General features: G+C 40.9%; 1 protein-coding gene across 3 annotated transcripts in view; it reads right to left on the bottom strand.

Annotated features, from left to right (window-relative positions):
• Positions 1–20000, bottom strand: part of iqub (IQ motif and ubiquitin domain containing) — a 41164-nt gene that overhangs the window by 5039 nt on the left and 16125 nt on the right. For all 3 annotated transcript variants that reach the window (XM_062042969.1, XM_062042968.1, XM_062042967.1), the window contains 9 exons: positions 16879–17028; positions 12414–12589; positions 10643–10798; positions 10367–10577; positions 10117–10292; positions 6075–6245; positions 908–1084; positions 602–850; positions 350–535 (listed from right to left, as the gene is read on the bottom strand). In XM_062042969.1, coding sequence (XP_061898953.1) covers positions 350–535; positions 602–850; positions 908–1084; positions 6075–6245; positions 10117–10292; positions 10367–10577; positions 10643–10798; positions 12414–12589; positions 16879–17028 — 1652 coding nt within the window. The remainder of the gene's footprint in view (positions 1–349; positions 536–601; positions 851–907; positions 1085–6074; positions 6246–10116; positions 10293–10366; positions 10578–10642; positions 10799–12413; positions 12590–16878; positions 17029–20000) is intronic.

Here is a 20000-nt window from a genome sequence, read left to right as displayed (position 1 = left end):
GATATCGGAATCGGTAATTAAGAGTTGGACAATATCGGATATCGGCAAACAAGCCATTATCGGACATCTCTATAAATAACTAATTTCACAACATATATATCTGCGGCTTATAGTCCGGTGCGGCTTATGTATGGGGAAAAAAAATGTTCCTTCTAAAATTTAGTGGGTGCGGCTTATATACCGAGAGACGATGAGAGCTTATCGTCACACTCCAACATCTCTAACCTGTAAATGCTGCCTCTTTGCTAGGTAAAAATGGAAATGTTTTGTCTAATTCCCGGAAGGGACTGCCTAATCGGAGGTTAAGGTCCGAATATGTATCCGGAGGACCCGGTGTAGACCACCTCACCTTGTGCACGTCCTCCACCTGCAGGTGAGCGGCCACCTCCTCCTTGCTGAGCAGGACGCAGTTCCAGGGGCTCCAGTCCTTGTGGCGTTCCCACCGGACCAGCGCCAGGCTGAAGGCGTCGTTGCAGGCGCTGAGGGCCGAGCGGGCGCCCCAGATCACCTCCACCAGGTACTGCAGGTCCTCCACCTGACGGACACGGACGCCTTTTAGGCTGCGGGCGAGAGCGAGTGGGGGTGCGGGGAGGAGGCTGACCTGCAGGAGGAAGGGGATGGTGTTGTCCTTGTTGAGGACCAGCTCGCTGTCCCGCAGTCTCTTCAGCATGTTCTTGTAGCAGGAGAAGTCGTCACGGCTCCCGGCGATGTTCCTCAGTCTGGTGCAGTCCAGACAGCGCCGGCCCAGGTGGGCTTTGGCGCAGGACCGGAACTGGGAGGAGCACAGGTAGCGCTGGCAGCCGTGGCAGAGGAAGACGTCGTTTTTCAGCATGGAGGGGCTCTTAGGCACCTGAGGAAGGTTCTGTTAGTTCTCATGGATACCCTGGTGACTCGTGCGAGACTTTACTTTCAGGTGCTTGGCCACTTCTGGGTTGAATCCTGGGGTCCTGATGAACTGGAGGAAGAGTGTGGAGAGTCTCTTCCTCAGACCCTCCAGGTTGGTCGACTTGACCTGACGTCTCATCAGGTCCTCCTCTCGGTGCAGCAACTCCACGATGTCTCGTGTCAGCTGGCACGGGTGCTCCTGCCCAACGGACCATCAAGGTGATGCCAGTCATTTTTACATAGATCTATACCAGGGGTCACCAACCTTTTTGAAACCAAGAGCTACTTCTTGGGTACTGATTAATGCGAAGGGCTACCAGTTTGATACACACTTAAATAAATTGCCAGAAATAGCCAATTTACAATGAATGATATTTACACTTAATTGAACGGTTTAAAAGAGGAGAAAACACGAAAAAAATGACAATTAAATTTTGAAACACAGTTTGTCTTCAATTTCAACTCTTTAAAATTCAAAATTCAACCGAAAAAAAGGAGACAAAAACTAGCTAATTCAAATCTTTTTGAAAAAATTTAAAAAATAATTTATGGAACATCATTAGTAATTTTTCCTGATTAAGATTAATTTTAGAATTTTGATGACATGTTTTAAATAGGTTAAAATCCAATCTACACTTTGTTAGAATATATAACAAATTGGACCAAGCTATATTTCTAACAAAGACAAATCATTATTTCTTCTACATTTTCCAGAACAAAAATTTTAAAAGAAATTCAAAATACTTTGAAATAAGATTTAAATTTGATTCTACAGATTTTCTAGATTTGCCAGAATAATTTTTTTCAATTTTAATCATGATAAGTTTGAAGAAATATTTCACAGATATTCTTCGTCGAAAAAACAGAAGCTAAAATGAAGAATTAAATTAAAATGTATTTATTATTCTTTACAATAAAAAAAAATAAATTTACTTGAACATTGATTTAAATTGTCAGGAAAGAAGAGGAAGGAATTTAAAAGGTAAAAAGGTATATGTGTTTAAAAATCCTAAAATCATTTTTAAGGTTGTATTTTTTCTCTAAAATTGTCTTTCTGAAAGTTATAAGAAGCAAAGTAAAAAAATTAATGAATTTATTTAAACAAGTGAAGACCAAGTCTTTAAAATATTTTCTTGGATTTTCAAATTCTATTTGAGTTTTGTCTCTCTTAGAATTAAAAATGTCGGGCAAAGCGAGACCAGCTTGCTAGTAAATAAATACAATTTAAAAAATAGAGGCAGCTCACTGGTAAGTGCTGCTATTTGAGCTATTTTTAGAACAGGCCAGCGGGCTACTCATCTGGTCCTTACGGGCTACCTGGTGCCCGCGGGCACCGCGTTGGTGACCCCTGATCTATACAGATAGATGATATCTATCTATACAGACAGATATACATCCATTCAAACTACGCGAGCGTGTGTATATGAAGTCGGCACGTTGTGTAAATGGTAAATAAAAACAGAATACAAGGATTTGCAAATCCTTTTCAACTTATATTCAATTGAATAGACTGCAGAGACAAGATATTTAATGTTCAAACTGAGAAACTTCTTTTTTTTTTGTTGCAAATAATTATTAACTTAGAATTTAAAGGCCTACTGAAATGAATTTTTTTTATTTAAACGGGGATAGCAGATCTATTCTATGTGTCATACTTGATCATTTCGCGATATTGCCATATTTTTGCTGAAAGGATTTAGTATAGAACAACGACGATAAAGATTGCAACTTTTGGTATCTGATAAAAAAAAGGCTTACCCCTACCGGAAGTAGCGTGACGTAGTCAGTTGAACATATACGCAAAGTTCCCTATTGTTTACAATGATGGCCGCATGAAGTGAGAGAGATTCGGACCGAGAAAGCGACAATTTCCCCATTAATTTGAGCGAGGATGAAAGATTTGTGGATGAGTAAAGTGCAAGTGAAGGACTAGTGGGGAGTTGAAGCTATTCAGATAGGGAAGATGCTGTGAGAGCCGGGGGTGACCTGATATTCAGCTGGGAATGACTACAACAGTAAATAAACACAAGACATATATATACTCTATTAGCCACAACACAACCAGGCTTATATTTAATATGCCACAAATTAATCCTGCATAAAAACACATGCGTGTTTGTTACGCTAGCTCCTAGCTCCTCTGCTAGCTCCTAGCTCCATAGAACACGCCAATACAATTCAAACACCTGATCAACACACACAATCACTCAGCCCAAAAGACCGTTCACCTAACCCAAGGTTCATAAAGCTTATATATTTTTAAAAAGTTACGTACATACGCAAAAAAAAGTTGCGCACATACGGTCAAGCGATCAAATGTTTAGAAGCCAAAGCTGCATACTCACAGTAGCACGTCTGCGTCTTTGTCATCCAAATCAAAGTAATCCTGGTAAGAGTCTGTGTTGTCCCAGTTCTCTACAGGCGTCTGTGTATCGAAGTCAAAAGTCCTCCTGGTTAGAGTCTCTGTTATCCGAGTTCTTCCATCTTGACTGCATCTTTCGGGAATGTAAACAAAGAAGCGCCGGCTGTGTACTGTTGTTGCTGACTACGTTCGAAAAATACGTCCATTTCGCACCGACAACTTTCTTCTTTGCTTGCTCAGCTTCCTTCTCCATAATGCAATGAACATGATTGCAACAGATTTACGAACACAGATGTCCAGAATACTGTGGAATTATGAAATGAAAACAGAGCTTTTTCGTATTGGCTTCAATGTGGAAGGCATACCCGTGTTCGCCGGTCTACGTCACGCGCATACGTCATCCTCAGAGGCGTTTCGAACCGGAAGTTTAGCGGCAAATTTAAAATGTCACTTTATAAGTTAACCCGGCCGTATTGGCATGTGTTATAATGTTAAGATTTCATCATTGATATATAAACTATCAGACTGCGTGGTCGGTAGTAGTGGCTTTCAGTAGGCCTTTAATGGCAGCAACACATTGCAAAAAAGTTGTCGCAGGGGCATTTTTACCACTGTGTTACATGGCCTTTCCTTTTAACAACACTCAGTAAACGTTTGGGAACTGAGGAGACCACATTTTGAAGCTTTTCAGGTGGAATTATTTCCCATTCTTGCTTGATGTACAACTTAGGTTGTTCAACAGTCCGTTGTGGTATTATAGGCTTCATAATGCGCCACACATTTTCAATGGGAGACAGGTCTGGACTACAGGCAGGCCAGTCTAGTACCCGCACTCTTTTACTATGAAACCACGCTGTTGTTTGAGTTTGAGTTTATTTCGAACATGCAAGCATACAACATGATACATCACAATTTCCAGTTTCTCTTTTCAACATGTTCGAAAAGGAGTAGGAAGAAGCGGAGCTTATTTAATCCTACCCCTTTTCTTTTACATAACAGTTGCTAAACTTTTTTGTTCACTTCCTGTTCTCCATTTATTCACAATGTACTCCATAAGTAATCACAATAAAAATAAATAGATAAATAATAATTGGTGAGGTAAGTTACATTTCATATGATGAGATAAGTAAGATTATTTTGAGAGTGAAAGAATGGATGAATTAAATAAATTCAGAATGTTTATCATGGTTCTTCTTCTTTGTACTTTGTAAACACTTTAAGTTTGAAGAGTTTCTTGAAGTGGATCATATTAGTGCATTGTTTGATTGCTTTGCTTAATCCATTCCATAATTGAATTCCACATACTGATATACTGAAGGTCTTAAGTGTTGTACGTGCGTACAAATGTTTTAAATTACATTTTTCTCTAAGATTATATTTCTCCTCTTTTTTTTAGAAGAATTGTTGTATATGTTGTAACACATGGCTTGGCGTTGTCTTGCTGAAATAAGCAGGGGCGTCCATGATAACGTTGCTTGGATGGCAACACATGTTGCTCCAAAACCTGTATGTACCTTTCAGCATTAATGGCGCTTTCACAGATGTGTAAGTTACCCATGTCTTGGGCACTAATACACCACCATACCATCACAGATGCTGGCTTTTCAACTTTGCGCCTAGAACAATCCGGATGGTTCTTTTCCTCTTTGTTCCGGAGGACACCACGTCTACAGTTTCCAAAAACTATTTGAAATGTGGACTCGTCACACCACAAAACACTTTTCCACTTTGCATCAGTCCATCTTAGATGAGCTCGGGCCCGTTTCTGGGTGTTGTTGATAAATGGCTTTCGCTTTGCATAGTAGAGTTTTAACTTGCACCTACAGATGTAGCGACCAACTGTAGTTACTGACAGTGGTTTGCTGGAGTGTTCCCGAGCCCATGTGGTGATATCCTTTACACACTGATGTCGCTTTTTGATGCAGTACCGCCTGAGGGATCGAAGGTCAGTAATGTCATCGCTTACGTGCAGTGATTTGTCCAGATTCTCTGAACCTTTTGATGATATTACGGACCGTAGATGGTGAAATCCCTAAATTCCTTGCAATAGCTTGGTTGAGAAATGTTGTTCTTCAACTGTTGGACAATTTGCTCACGCATTTGTTGACAAAGTGGTGACCCTCGCCCCGTCCTAGTTTGTGAATGACTGAGCATTTCATGGAAGCTGCTTTTATACCCAATCATGGCACCCACCTGTTCCCAAATAGCCTGTTCAATAAGTGTTTGATGAGCATTCCTCAACTTTCTCAGTCTTTTTGCCACTTGTGCAAGCTTTTTTAAAACATGTTGCAGGCATCAAATTCCAAATGAGCTAATATTTGCAAAAAAATAACAACGTTTTCCGGTTCGAACGTTAAACATCTTGTCTTTGCAGTCTATTCAATTGAATATAGGTTGAAAATGATTTTCAAATCATTGTATTTTGTTTTTATTTACACAAGGTGTAAAGCGGAGTAGATTAAGTATTTTCATTTTAACAAAAAAAAAAAATTGGATTGATTACCATACTTTCCAATCAAAATGTAAAACATGTGTAATGACATGCAGTACATATATTTAGTTCTGTCAGAAAGGAAAAAAACAAATACATTTAGTAAGAAAAGATAAAGTACTTTTTGACACATATTTCCAGGATCTAGGACCTGTGATATTAATAATAAAAATGTGCCCGAAGATAGAGATTTTATCGTAATAATACACATTGATTATACAGTACATTCTCGCTGCGTCCCGCATATTTAATATAATAAAGTACGTTATTTACAAGTATTATCATCACTGGAGGATGAGGGAATATCCAAACAATACGTGTGTGTGTGTGTTGCACCTCCACAGTCTGCTTGAGGCACAGCAGGATGTCCAGCCTCTGCTCCTGGCTGATGGGCGACATGGCCACACAGTCGTAAAGATCTCCCAGCTCTCGGGCCCTGATGGTGTCAGGAGTGTCCATCTCGATCAGGCGGCCGTCTGCCGCTCGCCACTGATGAGGCGTGGACGACTGACGCACGCCACGACACGCAGTTAGTATGCAATGAGTACAACACACTCACAACTCAGGGTACTTACAGTGTTGAAAGTACTTTAAATGAGGTACTGTTTTACCAAGAGCCCCAACAGTCCTACTGACTAAACAAGTACTCCTTTAGTACTAATAATGCAGTAAAACTACTTCAAAAACATGATTTTACTCCAGTATTATTACTTTATTCTGACATTTTTCCTATAAAATATGACTGAATTTTTGCTATATTCAGGCTCTAATATTTTCTTCATGCAAAATATTTTATCGAGATATGAAGTTAAATAAGATGTCATTGTCGTGACAAAAAAGTAACAACTCTTTGCTCAAGTTCAATTATTTTCCCCAAATATTCTACTTTTAAGACTGCAAAATTTGTCTTTAAAAGAAATCTTGGAATACTGCAACTTAGAAAACCTACTTTATTATTTTACTATTAGTGCTTTATTCTTCCATCATTGCAACTTTTATTTGAACCTAATTTTAAAATTACATTTTTTGTAAAGTTACAAATTAAAAAAAAAGATTGTATTCTTAGGATATTGCGACTTTTTATTTTTGTCACATTAAATTAAAAAAAAAAGGGATTTTATTCTTGAAACATTGCAACTTTTTATTTCTTAATTATTTTGTAACATTACAACTTAAAAAAAAAAAAAAGTCATTCTTGTAACATTGCAACTTTTTGTTTACATTTTTTTTAACGTTACAATATTTAAACAATTATTTTATTCTTGAAACATTGCAACTTTTTATTGAAAAAAATGTTTTAAAGTAAAACATTTTTTAGAGGATTTTATTCTTGTAACAAGCAACTTTTTATTACATTTTTTTGTAACATTACAACTTAAAAAAAAAAGATTCTATTCTTGTAGCATTGCAACTTTTTTGTAACGGTGCATCTTTTAAAAATATATTTTATTCTTGTAACAGTGAATCTTTTTTTTTTAAATGAACTATTCATAACATTACAACTTTTCTTAATTTTTTGTACATTACAATAAAAAAAAAAAAAAAGATTTTATTGTTGAAACATTGCAACTTTTTATTTTGTGAAACATTACCTTTTAAAAGAGGATTTCATTCTTGTAACATCGCAACTTTTTGTTTAAAAACATTTTTAACGTTACAATTTTTAGAAAAGGATTTTATTCTTGAAACATTGAAACTTTTTATTGAAAAAAATGTTTTAAAGTTACAATTATTTTAAAGGATTTTATTCTTGTAACATGTAACTTTTTGTTTTTTAATTTTTGTAACATTACAACCTTCAATTTTAAAGGATTTCATTCTTTAAACATTGCAACTCTTTATTTTGTGTAACGTTACGTTTTACAAGAGGATTTCGTTCTTCTAACATTTTGTTTTAACATTTTTAACGTTACCATTTTTAAAAAAGGACTTTATTCTTGAAACATTGCAACTTTTTATTTAAAACATTGTTTTAATGTTACAATTTTTTTAAAGGATTTTATTCTTGTAACATTGCAATTTTTATTTATTTTTTGGTAAAGTTACAACTTAAAGAAAAAAGGATTTTATTCTTCTAACAACGCAATTTTTTTTATTTTCTATTGCTTGTAACGTCACTCTGGCTGGCCTCCGTTACACTCACCCCCTAAACCTCACTCGGATCCGGGTCACGGCACCATTGTAACCCATGGAGGCGATCATGCGGACTACCGAGCTAAAAGCCCGGGCTACCAACACGATAGTTAGCATTGCTCTTGACGTGGTCAGGGAGTGAGGTTTCACTAACGTACACACGGACTGGCCTGCGTTACTCTCACTCCCCCCCTAAGCCTCACTCTCATCCGGGTCACGGCACCATTGTAATCCACGGAAAATCGAACCCCGGTGGCCCACACAAGAGGCGATGGTGCTGACTACCGAGCTAAAACAACTCGACAGTTAGCATTGCTCTTGACGTGGTCAGGGAGTGAGGTTTCACTAACGTACACACGGACTGGCCTGCGTTACTCTCACTCTCATCCGGGTCACGGCACCATTGTAACCCACGGAAAATCGAACCCCGGGGGCCCACACAAGAGGCGATGGTGCTGACTACCGAGCTAAAACAACTCGACAGTTAGCATTGCTCTTGACGTGGTCAGGGAGTGAGGTTTCACTAACGTACACACGGACTGGCCTGCGTTACTCTCACTCTCATCCGGGTCACGGCACCATTGTAACCCACGGAAAATCGAACCCCGGTGGCCCACACAAGAGGCGATGGTGCTGACTACCGAGCTAAAAGTCCATGAGGTTTTGCTAACGTGCACACGGCCCAGACACACGGACTGGCCTGCGGTACTAAAAACCCCCTAAACCTCACTCGGATCCGGGTCACGGCACCACTGCAACCCACGTGGTTTCTGCCTTTTCCGTTCCGCACGGGACTCTAACCCTGGTCGTCTGGAGAAGGGACGAGCGTGCTGACTACTGAGATAAAAGCCCGGGCTACCAACTCGATAGTTAGCATTGCTCTTGACGTGGTCAGGGAGTGAAGTTTTACTAACGTGCACACGGACTGGCCTGCGTTACTCTCACTCCCCCCCTAAGCCTCACTCTCATCCGGGTCACGGCACCATTGTAACCCACGAAAAATCGAACCCCGGTGGCCCACATGGTGCTGACTACCGAGCTAAAAGTCCATGAGGTTTTGCTAACGTGCACACGGCCCAGACACACGGACTGGCCTGCGGTACTCTCACCCCCTAAACCTCACTCGGATCCGGGTCACGGCACCACTGCAACCCACGTGGTTTCTGCCTTTTCCGTTCCGCACGGGACTCTAACCCTGGTCGTCTGGAGAAGGGACGAGCGTGCTGACTACTGAGATAAAAGCCCGGGCTACCAACTCGATAGTTAGCATTGCTCTTGACGTGGTCAGGGAGTGAAGTTTTACTAACGTGCACACGGACTGGCCTGCGTTACTCTCACTCACCCCCTACACCTCACTCTCATCCGGGTCACGGCACCATTGTAACCCACGGAAAATCGAACCCCGGTGGCCCACACAAAGAGGCGATGGTGCTGACTACCGAGCTAAAACAACTCGACAGTTAGCATTGCTCTTGACGTGGTCAGGGAGTGAGGTTTCACTAACGTGCACACGGACTGGCCTGCGTTACTCTCACTCTCATCCGGGTCACGGCACCATTGTAACCCACGGAAAATCGAACCCCGGTGGCCCACACAAGAGGCGATGGTGCGGACTACCGAGCTAAAAGTCCATGAGGTTTTGCTAACGTGCACACGGCCCAGACACACGGACTGGCCTGCGGTACTCTCACCCCCTAAACCTCACTCGGATCCGGGTCACGGCACCACTGCAACCCACGTGGTTTCTGCCTTTTCCGTTCCGCACGGGACTCTAACCCTGGTCGTCTGGAGAAGGGACGAGCGTGCTGACTACTGAGATAAAAGCCCGGGCTACCAACTCGATAGTTAGCATTGCTCTTGACGTGGTCAGGGAGTGAAGTTTTACTAACGTGCACACGGACTGGCCTGCGTTACTCTCACTCCCCCCCTAAGCCTCACTCTCATCCGGGTCACGGCACCATTGTAACCCACGAAAAATCGAACCCCGGTGGCCCACATGGTGCTGACTACCGAGCTAAAAGTCCATGAGGTTTTGCTAACGCGCAGATGGCCCAGACATGGACTGGCCTGCGGTACTCTCACACCCTAAATATCCCTCGGATCCGGGTCACGGCACCACTGCAACCCACGTGGTTTCTGCCTTTTCCGTTCCACACGGGACTCCAACCCCGGACTACCGGGCCATCAACTGGTTTGCCAGACCGGCAGGCCACCGTTACATATGCGAGCGTGTGTGACCGCTGACCTTGTCCAGGAACTTCCTGACAGCTTTGTTGTAGTTGTTGCTCCTGATGGCGATGCCGTGGCGTCCGATGGTGGCGATGTACTGCGTCTCCTGCTCCAGCAGCGAGCAGAGGGCGGCCTTCCTCTCGGAGCCTCGCAGAGTGGTGTTGATCTGGTGCTCCTTGTCACTCCTCCACTCTGAGTGGCACACACACACCGTGGAGTCACGGACTCACACACACACACACACACACACACGACCTTCCACCTACTCTCCAGGGCGTGGTACAGCAGGTTGAGGTCCTCCCTCTTCTGCGGCTGGCTCCAGCGGTTGCGGCTGTCCTGCATCTGCTCCTCCCTCTCCTCCCGCCTCCTCCTCTCCTGGAGGTCCATCCAGGCCAGCCGCCGGTCGCGCTGTCTCCTCAGACGGTCCACCGCCCGGGTGCTGAGCCAGCGGCGAGTGTGCGCCTGCAGTCGTATCACCTGCAAGGCAGACAACGCCGTCTGGATCGCTCCGTCAACGTCGGCGGTATTTACCGGTCCCTCACGGCGTCCAGTCGGGTGGAGTGGTATTCGTCGGCCGTGACGTAACCTCTCGGGCTGAGCAGCTTGTCCGTGAGGTTGGAGATGTAACAGCCGACGCTGGTCATCTGCGTGGTGACGCTGGACGGGCACTGCTGGGGCTCGGAGATCAGGTCCCCGGTCTGTGGGGACGTAAGAGTCCATAAAAACTCTACTTCCCTCTCCTTTGCTTTTGCAAAATTAATTAGCTGTAAAGCTAGCATACAACTTTAGCATGCTAATATAAGAGACGCTAGCATACTTCCACAATGGCGCCAATTATCAAAAACCATGATTTTTTTAGGTCAGAACATGCTAAATTAGCTATAAAGCTAGCATAAAACTTTAGCACGCTAATATAAGATACGCTAGCATACTTCCACAATGGCGCCAAGTATCAAAAACCATGATTTTTAGGTTAAAACATACAGAATTAGCCATAAAGCTAGCATAAAACTTTGGCATGCTAATATAAGAGACGCTAGCATACATCCACAATGGCGCAAAGTATCAAAAACCATGATTTTTAGGGTAAAAAAATACAAAATTACCTATAAAGCTATCATAAAACTTTAGTATGCTAATATAAGAGGCGCTAGCATACTTCCACAATGGCGCCAAGTATCAAAAACCATGATTTTTAGGGTAAAAAAATACAAAATTAGCTATAAAGCTAGCATAAAACTTTAGTATGCTAACATAAGAGGCACTAGCATACTTCCACAATGGCGGCAAATATCAAAAACCATGATTTTTAGGTTAAAACATACAGAATTAGCCATAAAGCTAGCATAAAACTTTAGCATGCTAATATAAGAGACGCTAGCATACTTCCACAATGGCGCCGAGTATCAAAAACCATGATTTTTAGGGTAAAAAAATACAAAATTAGCTATAAAGCTAGCATAAAACTTTAGTATGCTAATATAAGAGGCGCTAGCATACTTCCACAATGGCGGCAAATATCAAAAACCATGATTTTTAGGTTAAAACATACAGAATTAGCTATAAAGCTAGTATACAACTTTAGCATGCTAATATAAAAGATGCTAGCATACTTCCACAATGGCGCCGAGTATCAAAAACCATGATTTTTAGGTTAAAACATACAGAATTAGCCATAAAGCTAGCATAAAACTTTAGCATGCTAATATAAGAGACGCTAGCATACTTCCACAATGGCGCCGAGTATCAAAAACCATGATTTCTAGGGTAAAAAAATACAAAATTAGCTATAAAGCTAGCATAAAACTTTAGTATGCTAATATAAGAGGCGCTAGCATACTCCCACAATGGCGGCAAATATCAAAAACCATGATTTTTAGGTTAAAACATACAGAATTAGCTATAAAGCTAGCATAAAACTTTAGCATGCTAATATAAGAGACGCTAGCATACTTCCACAATGGCGCCGAGTATCAAAAACCATGATTTTTAGGTTAAAAAAATACAAAATTAGCTATAAAGCTAGCATAAAACGTTAGCACGCCAGCACATGACAGGATAAGAGGAAATACCAAAATGCACTATTTGTTGGTGTAAACATACAAAATTAGCTAAAAAGCTAGCATTAAATGTTAACAAGCTAACATTAGCATGCTAATATAAGAGAAGCTAGCATACTTCCACGATGGCGCCAAGTATCAAAAAACCATGAATTTAAAGTTAAAGCATACAAAACTAGCTAAAAAGTTAGCATGCTAACAGTTAGCATGCGTTGTCCCATCTTGTGGTGGTTTGTCTCTCCAGGTGGTGTACCTGCGTGTCACGGCTGAACACGACCACCCCTCGGTCGGGCCTCCTCGTGCGTGGAGTCTGGGCAGCGGCATGGTGGTATTCTGTGCCCAGCAACTTGTGCCTGTAGCCGCCCAGGAAGTCTTTCTCCTGGCAGGCACGCTCAATCTCCACCGGCACCTTGTGGACAGCGCCATCATCTGGCCGATGAAAGACACAGAATGTAAGACTACTGACTTTTACGCACATCTTCCTTGATCCTGTGTATTTTTTGGGACTAGAACCGCGGTACAATGCTTCAAATATTGCGACGGAGCAGTAGCAAGTACACAGGAACACATGTGTACTTACTACTTCTACCAAATAGTGGCAACACAAGAACACATGTGTACTTACTACTTCTACCAAATAGTGGCAACACAAGAACACATGTGTACTTACTACCTTTACCAAATAGTGGCAACACAAGAACACATGTGTACTTAGTACTTCTACCAAATAGAGTGGCAACACAGGAACACGTGTACTTACTACTTCTACCAAATAGTGGCAACACAGGAACACATGTGTACTTACTACCTTTACCAAATAGTGGCAACACAGGAACACGTGTACTTACTACTTCTACCAAATAGAGTGGCAACACAAGAACAGGTGTACTTACTACTTCTACCAAATAGAGTGGCAACACAGGAACACGTGTACTTACTACTTCTACCAAATAGTGGCAACACAAGAACACATGTGTACTTACTACCTTTACCAAATAGTGGCAACACAAGAACACATGTGTACTTAGTACTTCTACCAAATAGAGTGGCAACACAGGAACACGTGTACTTACTACTTCTACCAAATAGTGGCAACACAGGAACACATGTGTACTTACTACCTTTACCAAATAGTGGCAACACAGGAACATGTGTACTTACTACTTCTACCAAATAGAGTGGCAACACAAGAACAGGTGTACTTACTACTTCTACCAAATAGAGTGGCAACACAGAAACACGTGTACTTACTACTTCTACCAAATAGAGTGGCAACACAAGAACAGGTGTACTTACTACTTCTACCAAATAGAGTGGCAACACAGAAACACATGTACTTACTACTGCTACCAAATAGAGTGGCAACACAAGAACAGGTGTACTTACTACTTCTACCAAATAGAGTGGCAACACAGGAGCACATGTGTACTTACTACTTCTACCAAATAGAGTGGCAACACAGGAACACGTGTACTTACTACTCCTACCAAATAGTGGCAACACAAGAACACATGTGTATTTACTACTTCTACCAAATAGAGTGGCAACACAGGAACACATGTGTACTTACTACCTCTACCAAATAGTGGCAACACAGGAACATGTCTACTTACTACTTCTACCAAATAGAGTGGCAACACAGGAACACGTGTACTTACTACTTCTACCAAATAGTGGCAACACAAGAACACATGTGTACTTACTACTTCTACCAAATAGTGGCAACACAGGAACACGTGTACTTACTACTCCTACCAAATAGTGGCAACACAAGAACACATGTGTATTTACTACTTCTACCAAATAGAGTGGCAACACAGGAACACATGTGTACTTACTACCTCTACCAAATAGTGGCAACACAGGAACATGTCTACTTACTACTTCTACCAAATAGAGTGGCAACACAGGAACACGTGTACTTACTACTTCTACCAAATAGTGGCAACACAAGAACACATGTGTACTTACTACTTCTACCAAATAGAGTGGCAACACAGGAACATGTGTACTTACTACTTCTACCAAATAGTGGCAACACAGGAACACGTGTACTTACTACTCCTACCAAATAGTGGCAACACAAGAACACATGTGTATTTACTACTTCTACCAAATAGAGTGGCAACACAGGAACACATGTGTACTTACTACCTCTACCAAATAGTGGCAACACAGGAACATGTCTACTTACTACTTCTACCAAATAGAGTGGCAACACAGGAACACGTGTACTTACTACTTCTACCAAATAGTGGCAACACAAGAACACATGTGTACTTACTACTTCTACCAAATAGAGTGGCAACACAGGAACACGTGTACTTACTACTCCTACCAAATAGTGGCAACACAAGAACACATGTGTATTTACTACTTCTACCAAATAGAGTGGCAACACAGGAACACATGTGTACTTACTACTTCTACCAAATAGAGTGGCAACACAGGAACACATGTGTACTTACTACTTCTACCAAATAGTGGCAACACAGGAACACATGTCTACTTACTACTTCTACCAAATAGAGTGGCAACACAGGAACACGTGTACTTACTACTTCTACCAAATAGTGGCAACACAAGAACATATGTGTACTTACTACTTCTACCAAATAGAGTGGCAACACAGGAACACGTGTACTTACTACTTCTACCAACTAGTGGCAACACAGGAACATGCGGAATTACTACTTCTACCAAATAGAGTGGCAACACAGGAACACATGTGTACTTACTACTTCTACCAAATAAAATGGCAACACAGGAACACGTGTACTTACTACTGCTACCAACTATTGGCAACACAGGAACACGTGGAATTACTACTTCTACCAAATAGAGTGGCAACACAGGAACACATGTGTACATACTACATCTACCAATTAGAGTAAGAACAGAGGAACACATGTGTGCCTACTACTTCTACTCAGTAGCAGTAGTAAGTACACAGGATGACATCTCTACTGACTATTGCTACCCAGTAGCAGTAGTAAGTACTAACGAACAAATGTGTATTTACCATCTCTACCGAGTAGTAGTAATAAGTACTCAGGAACACATGTATATTTACTACTTCTACCAATCACAGGAGTAACACATGAAAACATTTGTAATTACTACTTCTACCAATTAGAGCAGCAACACAGGAAGACATGTCTACTTAATACTGCTACCCAGTAGCAGTAGTAAGTACTCACAAACAAATAGGCATTTACTATCTTTACCCAGTAGTAGTATTAAGTACTCCAAAACACATGTATATTCACTACTACTACTACTAACATTTGAAGACATTTGTACTTACTACTTCTACCTTTTAGAGCAGCAAGACAGGAACACATGTGTACTTGCTACTGCTACCATCTTCGGGGGGAAAAAATAACGGTATTTTTCAGAAGCAGTATAGTACCATTTTTTTTATTTTGTTAGTACCTCGGTACTTTATTAGTACCGGTATTCCGTACAACCCTAGTTGGAACATGTGTACTTACTACTTTTACTGGGTAGAGGTATTAAGTACACAGGAAGACATGCATACTTATTAATTCTACCCATTAAAAGTAGTAAGTACGCAGGAACACATGTGTACTTACTACTTCTACCAAATAGAGTGGCAACACAGGAACAGATGTGTACATTCTACTTCTACCAATTAGAGTGGCAACATAGGAACACATGTGTACATACTACTCATACCAATTAGAGTACACAGGATCACATCTTTACTGACTATTGCCACCCAGTAGCAGTAGTAAGTACTAACGAACAAATGTGCATTCACCACCTCTACCGTGTAGTAGTAATAAGTACTCAGGAACACATGTATATTTACTACTACTACTACCAATGGTTACAAGTTACCAGTGGTAACACATGAAGACATTTGTACTTACTACTTCAACCAATTAGAGCAGCAACACAAGAACATAACGGTATTTTTCAGAAGCAGTAAACCGCGGTACTTTATTAGTACCGGTATACCGTACAACCCTAGTAGGAACATATGCGTACTTACTAATCGAACCCAGTAAAAGTTTTAAGTACACAGGAACACATCTGTACTTACTAATTCTACCCAGTAAAAGTAGTAAGTACACAAGAACACGTGTACTTAATACCTCCTCCCAGTAAAAATAGTAAGTACACAGGAACGCACGCATACTTACCAATTCTACCCAGTAAAAGTAGTAAGTACACAGGAACACATGCATACTTACGAGTTCTACCCAGTAAAAGTAGTAAGTACACAAGAACACATGCGTACTTACTAATTCTACCCAGTAAAAGTAGTAAGTACACAGGAACACATGTATACTTAATACCTCTACCCAGTAAAAGTAGTAATTACTCAGGAACGCATGCATACTTACTAATTCTACCCAGTAAAAGTAGTAAGTACACAGGAAAACCTGTGTACTTAATACCTCTACCCAGTAAAAGTAGTAAGTACTCAGGAACGCATGCATACTTACTCATTCTACCTAGTAAAAGTAGTAAGTACTCAGGAACATATGTGTACTTACTAATTCTACTAATTAGAGTAGGAACACAGGAACACATTAGTGCTTACCACCTCTACCCAGTGAAAGTAGAAAGTACACAGAGGAACACTTGTGTATACTTACTACTTCTACCCAGTACAGTGTAAATACTTCACATTTGTGTACTTTAAAAGTTGTCAAGAACGAATTTTTTTTTTTTTAAAGCGTCCTTACCCGTCTGCAGGTTCGCATCGGTGACGTGGGGCGTGTCTTCCTGCTCTGCCGCCGGATTGCGGGGGTCTGATGACGTCGTCTCCACGGTGACGGCGCCGGGAGGCAAGTCGCCGACCTCTGCTACGCTCTTCTCGTCCTCCGCCATTGCGCCTGAAACACACACGCGCATGATTTTATGTTCATTCAAGACACAACATCCTCTAGTCGTAAAATGTCAGAATAGATTGAATGAATGAATGGATGTGTGAACGAATGAATGAATGTGTGAGTGAATGAATAAATGTATGAATTAATGTGTGAAGGAATGAATGTATGTGTGAATTAATAAATGAAAGGATGTGTCAATGAATGTGTGTGTGTGTGTGTGTGTGTGTGTGTGTGTGTGTGTGTGTGTGTGTGTGTGTGTGTGTGTGTGTGTGTGTGTGTGTGTGTGTGTGTGTGTGTGTGTGTGTGTGTGTGTGTGGATGTATGAATTAATGTGTGGATGAATGGATGTATGAATGAATGTGTGTGTGTGAATGGATGAATGAATGTGTAAATGAATGAATGGATGTGTGAATTAATGAATGAATGGATGTGTGACTGAATGAATGTGTGCGAATTAATGAATGTATGAATTAATGAGTGAATAAATGAATGGATGTGTGAATTAATGAATGAATGGATGTGTGAATGAATGAATGAATGTGTGTGTGTGAAGGAATGTATGAATTAATGAGTGAATGAATGAATGTGTGAACGAATGAATGAATGTGTGAGTGAGTGAATGAATAAATGTATGAATTAATGTGTGAAGGAATGAATGTATGTGTGAATTAATAAATGAATGGATGTGTCAATGAATGTGTGTGTGTGTGTGTGTGTGTGTGTGTGTGTGTGTGAGTGAATGTATGAATTAATGTGTGTATGAATGGATGTATGAATGAATGTGTGTGTGTGTGAATGAATGTGTGAATGAATGAATGGATGTGTGAATTAATGAATGAATGGATGTGTGACTGAATGAATGTGTGCGAATTAATGAATGTATGAATTAATGAGTGAATAAATGAATGGATGTGTGAATTAATGAATGAATGGATGTGTGAATGAATGAATGAATGTGTGTGTGTGAAGGAATGTATGAATTAATGAGTGAATGTGTGAACGAATGAATGAATGTGTGAGTGAGTGAATGAATAAATGTATGAATTAATGTGTGAAGGAATGAATGTATGTGTGAATTAATAAATGAATGATGTGTCAATGAGTGTGTGTGTGTGTGTGTGTGTGTGTGTGTGTGTGTGTGTGTGTGTGTGTGTGTGTGTGTGTGAGTGAATGTATGAATTAATGTGTGTATGAATGGATGTATGAATGAATGTGTGTGTGTGAATGTATGAATGAATGTGTGAATGAATGAACGGATGTGTGAATGAATGAATTAATGGATGTGTGACTGAATGAATGTGTGCGAATTAATGAATGTATGAATTAATGAGTGAATAAATGAATGGATGTGTGAATTAATGAATGAATGGATGTGTGAATTAATGAATGAATGTGTGTGTGAAGGAATGTATGAATTAATGAGTGAATGAATGAATGGATGTGTGAATGAATTAATGTATGAATGAATGAGCCCTACAACAATTCAAAAGGCAGTTTGCAAATGTTGCAGTCTGCAGTAGATTCTATGATGCCCATTCATTGTTAATGGGGAGAAAATTCCTGGAAAACCGGGAATTCGGGTAAAGGGAAAACATGTTTTGCGTTCGATATATGTGAAGAGTAGTGGTGTGGGTGGATGGTTGAAAGGTCGGAATCGGGTTTAAAAATGGCGTAAAATGTAGAGAATTTAGGGCATTGTGGAACTATGAATACGTCCATTCATTTCAATGGGTTCCTGGAAATTTGGGGATTTCTGAAAATATTAATACTAGCACAATTGTCCTAGATCAGGGGTCTCAAACTCAATTTACCTGGGGGCCACTGGATGCAGAGTCTGGGTGAGGCTGGGCCGCAAGAAAAGATTTCTTTAAAAAAAATGTTTGCATACTCCTCAGCATGTCTAGTTGTATAGCGACGTTTCAAATTGTATCCCTTGTGCACCGCAACTTTCTCTGTGCAAACAAGACACGTCGGGGTGCCCTTGTGCTCAACAAAGAAATATTGCATCTCCCACTTTTCCTGGAATTGCCTTTGCTCATCACTAACCTTTCTTTTCACTGCAGGCTTTGAAAAAGACATGTTTGGGGTTGTGGAATATATTTGTATTTAGCCGACGCACGGAGGATAATGTTATTTCCGTGATGTGTTTCGTTCCGCTTTTCCTCCCTACAGCAACACGGCGGTCGGCGGGATAGCGAGGGCAAAAAAGTGACGGCTCCCGGAGTGTTATCCGGCGCCATATAGAAATATATGTAGTGTTCATGGTGTGAGGCAATGCAAATTAAACAATAAAAAAAAACTAATAACGGTTTGAATTGGTCCAGGTTATCGGGGACTGTTATTACTGACGGACAGGGGTCGCGGTGTCCATGGCAACGTCTCTGTCGCTTTCACTCATTTGCCGATTTTCCACTAACGCAGGGGTAGGCAACCCAGAACGTTGAAAGAGCCATTTTGGACCCAAATAACACAACGCTGTCAAGTGCCATTCATATAAAACTCGCGGGCCGCACTAACATTAAACTTTCATATTAAGGTGGGGGGCCGCAAAATAACGTGTCTGAGACCCCTGTCCTAGATGATAGGAATGGGTTGGTGTTGGAATTTTTGGAATCGCTTGAGAAATGTTGAGGTAGTAACAGTTTGAATTGAGAATGGGTGTTTTGGAATTCCTGGAAATTCTGGAAAACCAGGAATTTGTACGGGGAAAAAAAACAGGAGCATTTGTTGTCCCAACTAAGTGGAATGTTTTGAAGGTGGAAAACCGGGAATCTTTGAATGGGTCGGTGTTAGAACTTTTCGTTGAAAAATGTTGACGTACTAACAATTGGAATTGGTATTTCAGAAGTCCTGGAATTTCTGGAAAAACCGGGGAATTTGCCCGGAAAAAAGAATAGGAATGTTTGTTGTCCCAATTAATGTTTTGAAAGTGGAATGGTCAAAAACGGTAGAAAAATTTGGATTGTGAGCTGATC

This window comes from Entelurus aequoreus, linkage group LG03 (assembly GCF_033978785.1).
Source record: "Entelurus aequoreus isolate RoL-2023_Sb linkage group LG03, RoL_Eaeq_v1.1, whole genome shotgun sequence".
Classification (NCBI taxonomy): Eukaryota; Metazoa; Chordata; class Actinopteri; order Syngnathiformes; family Syngnathidae; genus Entelurus; species Entelurus aequoreus.
This window is presented reverse-complemented; position numbering and strand designations above follow the sequence as displayed.